This window comes from Populus alba, chromosome 8 (assembly GCF_005239225.2).
Source record: "Populus alba chromosome 8, ASM523922v2, whole genome shotgun sequence".
NCBI lineage: Eukaryota > Viridiplantae > Streptophyta > Magnoliopsida > Malpighiales > Salicaceae > Populus > Populus alba.
Window position 1 is genome coordinate 3823159 of NC_133291.1, and position 13768 is coordinate 3836926.

A 13768-nucleotide genomic window follows, 5' to 3' on the forward strand; every position below is an offset into this window, starting at 1 on the left:
TGAGAATTTATTGCTCTTCTAGATTGCATTTAGATAAAGCTTGCATGCGCAAGCTTGACGTAAATTAGACCTCATAATCATTATTAAAATTAAAATAAATAAAATATTATTTTAAAATTAATGAGTTATTTTATTGAGAATTTTTATTTTTAATTTCAACCATTGATATTAGCTTGCAAATACATTAGATTTTAGTATTTACAAAATAAATGTTTAAAGTATAATTACATGTATGGCTCAACATAAAAGGCAAAAATCATATAGCAGGTCAAATATTTTTTTATTTTTTTTTGTACTTGCACAAAAAATACAAGTTACCGCAATATTCAGATGTGCTTTTTAAATTTTTTACGTTATTGTTTTCTTTTATATTTTTTTTATTTTTCATCCTAACCTTGTTGTGATTCGCGATCATGATTTTTGGTTTTTCCCCCCCTTGCATGGCTTCTGCCTAATTCCATTGTTAAAATGAACAAAAAATTATTTTAGAAACGATAGCAATCGGCCGGAAAATTGCGTGAACTCATTGAGTTCCAACAAATCTATTTTATTTTTTTTAAGATGCATATGTAAATTCATGGATGATTAATTTTCTGTCAGGATGGTCAAGTCTATGCTTCCGGTTTCCGGTTAGCTACTGGAATTAATGGAATTGCTGCATAAACACAAAATAGTTGTTCATTCACGACTTTAGCTACCCCGTCACCAACGTTTCCCAAAAACACAGCATCAATCACTCTCTGCTCTCTAGTCGTCCTCATACCATTTCAAACCCTTTCAACACGTACAGGCAATGATAATATGGATTAATGATTAATTATTATTATTTTATGTTAATTTGGAGAAAATATATTATGAATTAAAGTTTTATTTAAGCTATTGTTCTTCTAGAATAATTGTTTTTCAATTTTTTTTTATATGAGCACCCGTGTATGAATATATTTTTTTTCAATAAAACTGCATCATAAATTTTATAATATGCGTGTGTGTTTTTGAGTGATCAATGCGATTTTAAAATTCTGGTGGACATGATGACTCCTTTAATACGTTTTTTATAGTATTTATCGTCGGCCAGAATTTATCTGAACTCTACGTGTGCGGTTTAAACTTTTATTTCTTTTTTTTTTAAATTAAAAAAAAAAAATGTTTCTAACCTTAGAAAACTGGAATTGAAACCCGGTATGCTCGTGGAAACAGATAAGTTCCGGTAACATGTCGACCAATAATTAAAAGTTATATTCGCATTGGACCCACATTCATAGCTCTTGAGTGAAAGGAACTAACGAAGGCCCCTATTACGGGCCCACCCACGAATGACTTACGGGAGGTGTAAACGCGTTGCCTGATGCCAATCATTCCTTTTTGTGAATTCCTTATTGGCTCAGGCTACTCTCTCCCTCTCCCTGTGTGTGTACATATATATGTGTGTGTGTGTGTGTGTGTGTGTGTGTTGCAATCTTATGTTTGTGCTAACTTCTCTCTGCTTCCTTTAATTTACTTGACCTAACCATTGCTAGAAAGTTAGAGAGAAATGTATGCACCCAAGCAACTTCTAGCATCTGTTCTGCTATTATTGATCATTTCTGCCATATCTCAATATCCAAGAACTATAGAGGCCAGGCCATTAACACTCCAACAAGGTAAGGGGAAAGGAGTTACTCGTGTTCAATTATGTATGATTTAGCTGGAATTGTAAGTTATAATATCATCTATTTGGGGTTTTTAACAGGGAATTCGAAGAGGTTTTTTGCCTCCCTAGGACTGGAATGCAAGTGCTGTGATGGTGCGAAAGGTGAATGTAGAAGCTCATGGGACTCATCATGCCCGAAGCTCAAGTGCCATCCATGGAAATCCACTGATTCAATTATTTAATATCTTGATGCTCTTGTTCCACTTACGTTTTCGTTTATGGATAGATGCAGATCGTTTTCTTAATACATACGTTGTTCCCACGCGCTCAATTGTTCGATACTCAAGAAACAATTGTGGCATTTGTGTCATCTATATCAGATAATCACATGTAATTTTCATTAACTTGTCAAGAAGGAATTTATGAAAAATATACTATGTAAGTATTCGCGTTTTATTCCCGTCACTTGCAATAAAAAATGCTGGAAACTAGAATAGGGTCTTATGCTGGAAACTAGAATAGGGAAGTCTTGAAGCAAGAGATTTACTGAGGCGAGACTTAATTTGGAAATACGATAATTAATCCTCTTTTTTTTTTCTTTTTTGTCCTTTAAGAGTTCCGATAAATTTTGAGCAAACAAATCCTAATGTAACTTAATCTTTCACATTTTTTAAAGAAATTCAAGAATCAAACTCTACTTATAAAACTATCCAAGGCTCGTTAATTCCATGGCAAACAACGTAATAAGAAGATGCTGAGATTTCTTACACCAAGGAAAGTTTTGCATAGTTATGAAAGTTTAGGATCAAATTGTACTTGTGTTCGAATTGTATGTAATGATTTCTGACACTAAGGAAAGTCTTGCATAGTTATGAAAGTTTAGGATCAAATTGTACTTGTGTTCGAATTGTGGGTAAGGAATCTGTGCTAGAAGTGTGTGATGGTAATCATAGTATCATGACCCTTGACAGAGGTTTTTCCAGTTTCATACTGAGAGCATCACGCCAAAGTTGTCTCGCAAAATTACAAATCTAGAAGAAAACCAGAAAGAAATTCAAAGGGAGCAGCTGCTGCTTCAACTACGCGTACACGGATATGTTTGTGGGCCTAAGAATACGAGGAGGCGTCAAGGAAATCGGCCCTTATGAAATAGCTTGAACCCAACTCATTCTAAGATTTGAACACGAGCTCTTCATAACTGAAAATCTTAAACATTGCTTGCTTGCTTCTTCATGTCGTTTTCTTTTCTTCTGTTTTTTTCTTGTGATCGAAGCGACACAAACCATGCTCGAGTGGTCCTCTAGGGAGCTGAATGCTTTGATTTTCATCGAAGACATTTACTTGGTGTCTTGCTGTGCTGCAGCTGGTCCATGTAGAATCCAAATGTCAACCAAATTTACAGAACACAGCAATTACAAATCAAGTTTGTCAAGGCTAGCCATATGGAAGCTTGGTTGTATTCCAGAATCAATATATAAAAGCTGGAGCCTGGAATATATGATTCCGAGGGACTTCCCACAACTTGACTAGTTGGTCTCTCGGGGATCCAGCCCCCAGGCTAAACAGACTTAGCTTTTAAGTATTAGATATTCCTATTATCTACTAATAAAATACTCTTGGCATATTGCGAAGATCTTCAACCAAAACCAGATTCAACAACTTCTAGAAATCAGCAGCCCAAATCGATCGGCAACGAATTTAATATCATTTCCTTTCGTGTCTGCCACAGGTTCTAGAAAATACAGCTATGCCGTCTTCTTCTGCAATTGTGCGGGACTTGACCACCTTAACTATTCGATACTTCCGTGGCAGTCATGAAACTTAGAGTTCAAGGTAGCGGTCGATATGTTATCAAGAGTTTGTCGGCAGCTTTTTAAAAATAATTTTGTTTGAAATATATTTTTTTTATATTAAAAAGATATTTTTTTTCAACTTTTTTAAAGCAAATATACTTTTAAAATATATAAAACACAAAAGTTTTAGCTTCTTGTTTTTTATTGCAAGAAAATACATATTCTCGCCGTTTTGCAAACTGTGACAATTTCTCGGCTGCCACGAAAATTTCATTAAATTTGCTACATTTTATTTTTTCTTTTCTTTTCTTTTAGTTAAGGGATATCCTTATTAACATGTTTTCTAATAATTATTTTTTTCTAATGCAAATAAATTAATATGTAAGTATTATTAACATGTTTTTTTGACTTTCAGAAAAAAATAAAATTATAAATCAAAAAATTGATAGTTACATATGATAAAATATAATAAATATCATATATATATATTAATTAGAAAATGTAAAATCTCAAAATCATTTTTAACATAATAAAAAATAGAATAATGTTCCAATTGTTGTATTAGAACATTATTTTCTTAGTGTTTGTATAAGATTTTTTTGAAAAAAAAAATTACAAGAGAATAAAGATGAGAATAAAAAGAATGTTTATATATAGGCTAAGTGTAAAGTGATAAATATTCCAAGTTTAAAGAATTAAAAGTAATATTTTTTTCAAAAAAAGTATAAAGAAAAAAAAAGAAACAACTATTAAAATATTACAAAAATTGAAGATAAGAAAAAAAAAATTGTAATAAATAAACCAAGTGTAAAATAATAAAAATAAAAGAAAAACTTGTTTTTTAAAAATAAAAAACCTAAAAATTGAAGATTTATCACCCCTATAGTAAAAAAAAAATTAAAGAACATTTTAATTGTGTGGTGTGTTTATATATAATAATAAAACTTACTTTAAAGTACTTCTTTTTCTTAATTTACCTTTTCCTTCTTCTTAGACCAATATGAAGGGAATTTTAAGCGGGCATCCCCCAAAATCAAACGAACTTTTGACACACACACACACACACAAAATAAAAAAAATATCCTTCGATTTTATAGAAACGCAAGGACGGATGAAAGGAATAGCATTTCGGATTATAGAAACGTAAGGACGCAGATGACCAGTCGGACATATCACGCCACAAAACCGGCCCCAATTAGAGACTAGCCCTAGAAAACTCTAATGCCACACGTCATTAAAGTCACTGTCCTTCGAATGAACTTATCCGCTTATATCCAAAAGGAACCTAAAAGAATCATATATTATAATTTTTTTTGAACCACCGTATCATCGATCAGGACCGCAGATAAATATTTGTATGGGCTGCACCCACAACATCCACCTTTATCCTCAAAGGATTGAGAATTTATCCACGCTTGAAACTCAGATTATACAGCCATGACGACCCTTGACTACCTCTATTCACACTTTTTTATGTATCTTTTCGAGCAAATTTGATAGCTTTGTATTTTCAATGACGATAATGCCACAACGCTTTGTCTTGCTGCTCTGAGCAATAATTAATACTCCGACGTCCTTGTTCTTGCTTAGACGTGGACTTTATCATCTTCCTTGTCCCTTAATCGTTCTCATCGAGACAAAATTAATTAATAACCTTATCTCGAAAATTGTATGTTTATCTAGCTAGCACCCTTACCCTACCGACCACAAATGTTATTGTCAACATGAAAATGCCAAAATTTATTAATAAGAAATCGTGCTTACAAATCCAAGATTAGCGTACTGCTATCTTGAATCCAGGATAAACATGAAAAATAGCAGTTGTTATCGTGGATATATGCGTATGTGTGCTAATTTGGCAATAAACATTGAAATACTTGATTTCTTTTTTCACAACATGTGATAAAAATGCCGAGTTATCCTCAGGTAATGTGATTCCGAAGCGCAAATATGTTTCGAGTAACTCAATCTTGATCAGAATCGGTGGCACGACAACGTCCAACAACCTAGCTAGCAGCCATGATGAGCGCTCCAACATTGTCCACACACACAAAAAGAACAAACATATATTCTGTCATTGAACCTAGGAAGATTTTGCAGGGTCAGAGGAAAGAATAAATCTACAGCATCTTCAATGCATGGAATAATATTGGTATATATATCTTCTTAGTATTTAGTTGAAGTGAAATCCATAACATATTCAATGCATGGAATACTGGTATATCTTCTTAGTATTTAGTCTAAGTGAAAAGAAAAGATAGAAGAAAAAAGGAAAAGGGGTGGAAGGCCAACTCTTTGGAAGCATATCCTGTGAGACCAAGTTGAGCCAAGACCTTATCTGGTTATCCTCATGCAAGAAAATAACATCAGAAAGAGAGTCAAAGATATGGGCATGGGAGACACGTGGCAGAGAGGGGTTGGAACTGGCAGCATGTCCACTTGTAGACAGAGGAAGCACCCCATGTGTCAAAAAGAGTAAAGAGGATTGAATAGAGGCACATGGGATTGCAGCAAGAGCATCCTAAAGCACCGTTTTTTGGGCTTATAAATAGAGCAGAGATCGTTTGCATTATATCTCCACAACTGCAAATCTTCACGTGCTTTGCATCCACACTTGAAGTTTTTCTTTTATCTGTTTCTTTCTTTCTTTACTTTTCACTCGGCAAACCTTGTCTACCACTCCTACCCTCTTAATTTGTGCTGTTTTTTGGGCTCAGTTAGGTCTTTGCTCCCTCTTCAATTTGTTTGGAGTCTTTTTGGGGTCAGTGTGGTCGTTACTGTAGGCTATTAAAGAGTAGTTTTGTTCGTTGGTTGACAAAGAAAGGTTAAAAAAAGAAATCCAATCTTAGCATGGAAAACAACAGGCAAGTCGGTGCTTCTTCTTTTGATCATCTTTTTGGTCCTAAAGACTCTTCCTCTTCATCGTCCGCCTCAAGTGGGATATTTGGGTCCATTTTCCCTCCTCCATCGAAGGTACTTTACTCGGAGACCTTTTAATTTGTCAGGCTTAATTTTATGATGTGTGACAGGGTACTACTATATATTATGGGGGTTTTGCCGTCTTGCCATTAGCCCAGAAATCAGAAATGACGAAAGAAAATGATTGCTTTCCATGGTTCTCCTGGTTTTTTTTCTTAACATATCTAGTTGCGGGGGCTAGCAAAGCAACCACTAAGATTAGCACATAAAAAAGCAAAAGGGATGGTAAGCAAAAGATAGAGAAATAGAATAGAAAGACAGGAAAAGGAAGAAACCCTTTTAGAATAATTATTAGCCTAGGAAGGTAGTGGCCGTTCACAGATAATTATTGAACTCCTTGTTGAAAGGATGAATATTTTCCCTTTTAACTGTTCCAATTTCAGGTGCCAGCTGGAAGGGACTCTGGAACCACGGGTAATCATGTTGGGAATGAAACATATGTGAATCCAGGTGTGTGATCATAACTTTTGTTGCTAGAATAGAAACATCTTGTGTTTGATCTGTAATGACCATCTTTATTGCTAATTACGTTGACTAAATATCCTTATCTCTTGTATAGATGATATGTGCTTCCAATATTATCTATATTGCACAGTCACAACTCAGTATAACAAAGGCTTTGTGTGAATTGTTCAAATTGCATAAATAGCAGAAATCTGGTTCTGTCATTAATAGATTGCTCGCTGATCAGTGCTCTAAATCATTTTGTGAATGCTTTACATCTTCGGGGTGTTTTCAGATAATGCCGCTCGGAAAGCCAAGGGAGAGAGCGGCGGCATAAGTGGCAAAGGCCAGAGTTCAGTTTATCAGAACGAAACGTCAGAACCAAGCTATTTTAGCTCGTCAATCTACTATGGGGGCCAAGAAAACTATTCCCCAAGGACCAAGAACTCAGAATCTCAACATGTTGTGAGTAGTGAATCTTTCAATAAACTAATAATTATTTGGAAGATAAGATTATTTCAGCCAATACGGATCATGCATCAGAAGATGCATTATAATAGTGGAACATGATAGCTTCATTTTCTTCCATTTGCTTAAGTTGTTGAAGTGATAACTGACTGTTTTTTTTTTTTTTTTCTCCTGAACAGTTCAAGAAAGATTATGGAAAGGATGATCCGAATGGCAACGATCCAAACAGCGCTTCAAGAGGGAACTGGTGGCAGGGTATGGTAGCCGTATAGTTGTAAATATGATTCATTATGATGTTATTTAATGACAGTTTGGTAAATCTTGATCACATGCATTTTTGCAGGTTCACTGTATTATTAGGCGTCCGGCCCCATTTTATGCAAATGCAGCATCCCAGTAAACTAAGGTGCGCAAAATTAGTGGATCCATCGTGCATCCATATAAGCACTTTTTTTATCAATTGCTGATTTCTGGAAAGGAAAAGGCTTTTAAAAGGAATACGAAAATGTTCTCACAAGACCATGTTACAAGGCATCAGGAATTTGCCATTATAAAATTCACCAGAACATTGTAACTTACATGTATGTTGCATCTCTCTTCTTTCCATAGATATGCATGTTATTATTCTTCTTCGCCTTTTGTACGTTATTCAGATGACTAAAATGGTGTTTGTTTAATGTGATGCAGGAATATGACTATGAGCTCTCTCAACGTAATCTATGGAACTAAGAAATTAATACAGATTAGTATAAGACTAGCACAGTGTCATATGGAAGGACAATGTGGTAAATTGTTGGGTTCTTTTTGTCCCAACTAGTCGTCTACTCGAGCAGATATAGTTCTGTCGGGGTTTTATATCTTCACTCCTTGCAGAATCTTGTCTACTAAACAATGCATCATGTTGTCTAGTCGACTAATATCAATATATTATTCTACCTGTCCATGGACTTTATACTCTTAACTTATTCTCTCCCTATAAAACTTGTACTGTTCAAATTCTAGCTTATGCCAGTTTATAGCTACTGCTGTCACAAATATTGATTAATTTCATAAAGTGTAAATGGAGAAACAATTACTTGAATCAACTAGAAACGCTCCCAGCAATTCAGCAACTGCAAATGTTAGAAACATGATCAGATCATGATCGTGGCTGCCTTAAACATGTGGTTCGAACGGAATTAATCGGGTATCTAAATCAGCACAAACATCTAATGGCCACGCATTACTAGTTTAATGGTTGTTTGTAGCAGAATGTTTTTTTGTTCATCCACACTGTCTGCAAGTCCAATTAATAAAACACTAGATTGAGGCTCATGCTCTTCTTTCCATGATATTCAAGCCCATTTAAGAAGAGGAGTTCCCTCTTCTAGTTTCATGCCAGCAAACGTGAGTTAAAATTACTGAAGCTAAATACTAATTGTGTACTTGCAGTTTTATGATGTTTAGGTATTAAGTATTAAAGTAATCATTCTGATCTGCCAGGTTGGTTTGACAGTGGATGGTGGTCTAATCTTTATTAGAAAGAGAGTAGATCTGCTGTAGAATAGTAAAAGAATAATAGGGAAAAAAAAAAAAAAAAAGAGCAATTGATCGAGCCAGAGGAGATTAAGCACCAATAGTTATTTATTATTCAGATGTCTGGATGTTAAACTACATTTGTTAGCTAGAAGAACTAGCAACAATGATGTGAACTCCAGCAGGTTGATAGAAAGTACTTTACAGGGAGAGCACAGTCCATGGTCTCACTCTTCAAGGTAAAGTATAAGCTGCAAGAGAAATCAAGCAAATTTAAACATTTAAGGGCAGCAGGTAGAAATAAAGAAGACATGAAAGAGATCAAATTTGTGAACGCACCTCCACACTTGTAGCCCACGGGACGATCAGCAATGTTGCATCGTTTGGGAATGGTCATTGCAATTTCTGGCTTGATTCCAGAGCTCTTAGCAGTGTTGGAAAGCATAACAGCACAAAGGCACGCTGGGTTCTGTCCAATTTTCTTCACCCGAGCGCAGCACTGGCTCGAAACTGAAGAGTTCTCATCCTGTGCTGCTGACGCACAAGGAGCCATCTTGAAAGCCTCCATGTCAGGAGTGGTGTTTTTCCCACACTCACCGGCCCCGTCAACTTGATTGAGCCCAGCAATGGTGAGAATTGCAAGAAACATAAACAAGCAAATGTACTTCATTGGAGTCGCCATTTTTCAATGCAGTGCACAAGCAATGCTCTACCTCGCAGGATTTTATACTGAAACAAGTAGCTGAAAGTTGCCTACATGTGAACCCATAAATCATAGTGGAAGAAGCACTATGAACACAAGGTCATTTGTTTATTGTATCACCTACTCCTTCCACGATGGATTCCAGATTTACATGGCTACAGTAAATGACGGCAACCGCTCCCTAGAGTCTCTGGAACCATTTCCTTGCTTTTTTGTTCACGAAAGGGAAAATGGGTGCTTTTCATGAGCAATTGACAGCATAGCAGTGCCACTCAATTCTACAAAAGATATCACCTTTGTTTCCTGAAGCCCCTCTGGTTTTCACAACTATGAAAGACTCTTGAGTTTACTCCCTCGTTATGTCCCAAAATATCGAAGTGATTTAGTACCAAGATTAACAATTATAGTAATTTGTTTTGTTTTTCTTGATTGGTAGCTAACTATTATTTAATAAGCCACTTAGACTGATAACTGCAAAAAAAAAAATTATATTTGATAGCTTTAAGTATTATATGATATGTATTTAAGTATTTTTTTAAAAAAAAAACTATAATGATATTTTAAAAAAAAAAACTTTATAAGAATAGATTGTCCACGTGACATCTAAATGATTTTAGAGTATTTATAGCTTATAAATTTTATTTTTTTATAAAGAAAAGGGGTCCAAATGTTATTTTTTTTCCTTATAGAATTTAATAAGAAATAAATATCCTTACACATCATTAATAAAAGATAAATATCCTTACACATTATTAATGTTAATAAAAATATGATAGATACTTAAAAGATTTTTATATATCTAATGATGTGAAAAGATGAGCATCTTTAATCTTAATATTTTATGTTAAAGATGATAAAAAAAAAAAAATTGTAATCCAATAAAGAATTTATAAAGATTATCAATCTTGTATCTATTTAAATTCAGCTCATAACTAAATTAAAATATGTTGAGTTCTCACTTTATTTTTATCTCTCTTTAACTATTAAATTTGTACAAAAATAATATATATAAAACATACAGCACTCTCCAAATGCCCTAAAGCACCTAGTGCCACATGACTAGGAGAATCATCCCTTGTAGAAAAATATGATCCCTCATGGAGTATAGCTTAGCATAAGTTGATACAACTATCAAATATCCGAGAATTGTCATTTGCTCGCATTTCCCTTTTCGGCAAAAAATGTTTCTTGGCATTCATTCCGACTGAGAAGGAGGAACAACAGAAGAGGCAACTTTGAATTCTAGGCAGGAGAAACAAAGCACAGTTTTCCTTCACGGTGGGAAAAAAATAAAGGGCAATCACATAAAATCCAACTTCTCTCTACGCAACATCAATCAAACAGTTGAAACCATAGCCTCACAGTTCCTTTACTTCTGCTCTTCCATCTGAACACCACACCACTGCAGAAAGCATCGTATACGCACTTCGAACTGTTGGTATAAGAGTTTTATTACAACTTAATTGGAGTTCGATGCATTCTACAGGAGTAATTGTTTTCTTTTCAGACACCTCCAAGACATTTCTTCCCTCTCCGTCATCGACAGCTATAAAAAATTGCTAAAATTAATGTAGACTTTTATGGTACAGGTAACAGAGTAGTGAAGGTGAACATCAATGAGAACAGATCCACGGGACAAACAGAAGAGATGATCAATCCAAGCTTGGAATAATGGAATGTATAGACAACCAGCGATCATAAGAAATCCATGGCACAACTCATTTGTCAGCTCAAAGTTGTAAGGCCATCCTCATGAGGATCCACCAGAGGACAAAATCATCTGCAATCTTTCAGCATTATTGCTGCCATATTTTTTTTCCCCAGGAAAAGATATCGAAGATTAGGAAATTACAATAGTCCTTGTCCAGGGAAGTAGATCGTATTATCGGAAGAAAGGAGAGAAAAATCTAAACTCTTGCCATAGCCATTTCTATTTCAGCTCGCTCCTTTATTGTAAATCCATCACTTCCTAAGCTATATCTGACAAGAGCCTGCCACATGCATGCTTCCTCTCTTGCTTGTCGCGACACAAATCCTTGTTCCGGACTTTCTTGCACGCTCGGCGTGCTCATCCATCTTATCCTAATAGCCTTTACCAAATCATAGGACTTTTGATACTAACCTGATAAGAAATCAACGACCATACAAGTGGAAGCATGAACCCACTTCTTAAAGCGGCTATTGCTGCTCGTCATAACTCAACCCAAGTCTGCAAGTACATCAAGTTCAATCCCCCATCATCAAGGTTCCCACTTTTCCACTTCCTCTTTCTGCCAAAACAACTCCCACTCGTTTCGCACCATTTTTATCGCATCTATAATTTATTACACCGACCACATTAAACTAAGATTTACAAAATATTATACAGACCATAGCAATGCTAAACTAAATACAAACAAGACTGGCCCTATCTATCCCAAAATATTCATTTTGATGGATACAAATAAAATGAATCTAAAAATCCCTTCAAAATAAACCCAAAAGATTCTCTTAAAATAGACCCAATAAAAACGCTCTTTGAGCTCGGGTTAATTTGGTATCCCAAGCCCATCACACAAGGAGCCTGGACTAGGGCAAGAAGCTCAAGCCCTTGTAGGGCGCATGCCTAACGTGGACATGACATGCCCAGCATCCGTGGGCTCGGGCTTCTACACCCGAGCCTAACGTACTCAGGATCTGAAGTGCACCCTAAACTCAACATGCTTAGATTCAGGTAGCGTGTTTGGACCCATTACTCGTCTCTAATACACCTGAGCCTAGTATGTATGGGTCCAAGCAGCACGTTTGTGCCCACTTTCACCTCTCATAGGCTGGGGCTTTCACGCCCGAGAAAGCTCGAGCCTGACATGTTTGGGTCAAAGCAGCATACCCGAATGCACTATCACCTCTAATGAGCTCAGGCACCTTGTCCAAACTCAACACTTTCTAAGGAACTTTTTTGAGACCCCATTCAAGTCCCTCGATATTTTATATTGATCCAATACATGTTATTTTTAGTAGAATGTAACTCAAAAAATCGCAAGAGAAAAATTACATTTCATAGCCTCCTTTTCACAAAAAAAACATGACTCATGAACTATAAATACACCATCGGATCCTTAGAATAAAGATTCATGATTTTCATTCTCTACCATAAATATATTTTCAAAATATCTCTGCTAGAATATTATTGAATTTTCTCTCTTTAAAAATATACTTATTAAAACATTGAAGAGTCATCACCTATACTTAAAAGAATTTTTTGCAAGTAGTAACCACAAGTCATTTTAGTCTACCAAATAACAAGTATAAGTTATTAACCAACTTGACTATAAAAAATGAATAAAATTGCTAAAACCAACTAATTAACTGATCATACATTTCATAGACTACTTGAATATTTTGAAATATCATAACATTTAAGAATATTTTTTAGATATTAAGACAAAATGATTCATGATGGATATTTTAAAAGAAATAGGATTGCCCTACAACTAATATAAACCTATATAATACAAGTCCTCAAAATATAATAAAACCACTTTCCAAGTCCATTAATAAAAACCAACTTGCACATGAATGAACTACATGTCGGAGACCTACAAAATGGAAGAAAGAAACACTTCCTTTTTCACTTCATTCGTTACAATTAATACAACTAGCGAGTAAAGCGTTCAAAACAATGGAAACATAACCCAAAAAAGCCAAAATAACAAGACTATGTTCACACCTCCACGACCCAAAACCCCAAGCTTCAACTGAATAACATTAACAAGTGCCCAACATCAGAAACACACCCTCAAACCGACCCAATACCCGAAACCAACTTCCCAACCCGAACCAAATAATTATTCACGTGCGCTAACAAAAGCTCCGCCATCTGCAAATAAGTTCCATGATTGTGACTCGAAGTTTTAGCGATCCTAATAGCTTGTTTAAGAGCGAGAGCGCTAGGCTATAGGAGAGAAAGGAGCTGAATGAGTAGACGTGGAAAGCGATAGAGTCTTAAGCGATTTTGGGGCTCGGAGAGCAGGAGATGGGCTCAGTTGGGTTCCACACCAGGCCGACGAAGACGGCGAGACTGAAGAGAGAGTTAACATTTAAGATTATTTTTTGAATTGTAAAAGTTTATTTTTGAAAAAATTTAAAATTTAAAAAATTTTTATTTTTATTTTAAAATAATATTTTTTATATTTTAATGTATTAATATACAAATTAATTTTTAAAAAATAAAAAATATTATTTTAATATAACTTC

At 35.1% G+C, this 13768-nt stretch overlaps 2 protein-coding genes and 1 long non-coding RNA gene across 3 annotated transcripts; 2 read left to right on the forward strand and 1 right to left on the reverse strand.

Moving 5' to 3' along the window:
• The first annotated feature begins 1076 nt into the window (after positions 1–1076).
• LOC118052404 (uncharacterized) lies at positions 1077–2090 on the forward strand. The gene is made up of 2 exons (XR_004688173.2): positions 1077–1640; positions 1730–2090. It is a non-coding gene; the product is annotated as an uncharacterized lncRNA (long non-coding RNA).
• Positions 2091–5988: 3898 nt separating this feature from the next.
• On the forward strand, positions 5989–8275 carry LOC118052367 (uncharacterized). Its single transcript, XM_035063330.2, has 6 exons — positions 5989–6396; positions 6786–6852; positions 7142–7311; positions 7494–7569; positions 7658–7720; positions 8002–8275. Exons 1-5 carry the CDS (start codon positions 6274–6276, stop codon positions 7672–7674), a joined length of 453 nt encoding a protein of 150 aa, XP_034919221.1. The 5' UTR covers positions 5989–6273; the 3' UTR covers positions 7675–7720; positions 8002–8275.
• A 644-nt stretch (positions 8276–8919) lies between these two features.
• LOC118052368 (uncharacterized) lies at positions 8920–9544 on the reverse strand. Its single transcript, XM_035063332.2, has 2 exons — positions 9169–9544; positions 8920–9080 (listed from the first exon to the last, which is right to left on the reverse strand). The coding sequence occupies exons 1-2, from the start codon at positions 9509–9511 to the stop codon at positions 9064–9066; spliced, it is 360 nt and encodes a 119-aa protein (XP_034919223.1). The 5' UTR covers positions 9512–9544; the 3' UTR covers positions 8920–9063.
• Positions 9545–13768: the final 4224 nt, after the last annotated feature.

Excerpts from the sequence above, each read along its gene's own strand:
- LOC118052368 (XM_035063332.2), bottom strand. The coding sequence starts at position 9,511 with ATGGCGACTCCAATGAAGTACATTTGCTTGTTTATGTTTCTTGCAATT.
- LOC118052367 (XM_035063330.2), top strand. The coding sequence starts at position 6,274 with ATGGAAAACAACAGGCAAGTCGGTGCTTCTTCTTTTGATCATCTTTTT. Across the intron at positions 6,397-6,785 it reads TTTTCCCTCCTCCATCGAAG|GTGCCAGCTGGAAGGGACTC; the intron begins GTACTTTACTCG and ends TTCCAATTTCAG. Across the intron at positions 6,853-7,141 it reads TGAAACATATGTGAATCCAG|ATAATGCCGCTCGGAAAGCC; the intron begins GTGTGTGATCAT and ends GGGTGTTTTCAG.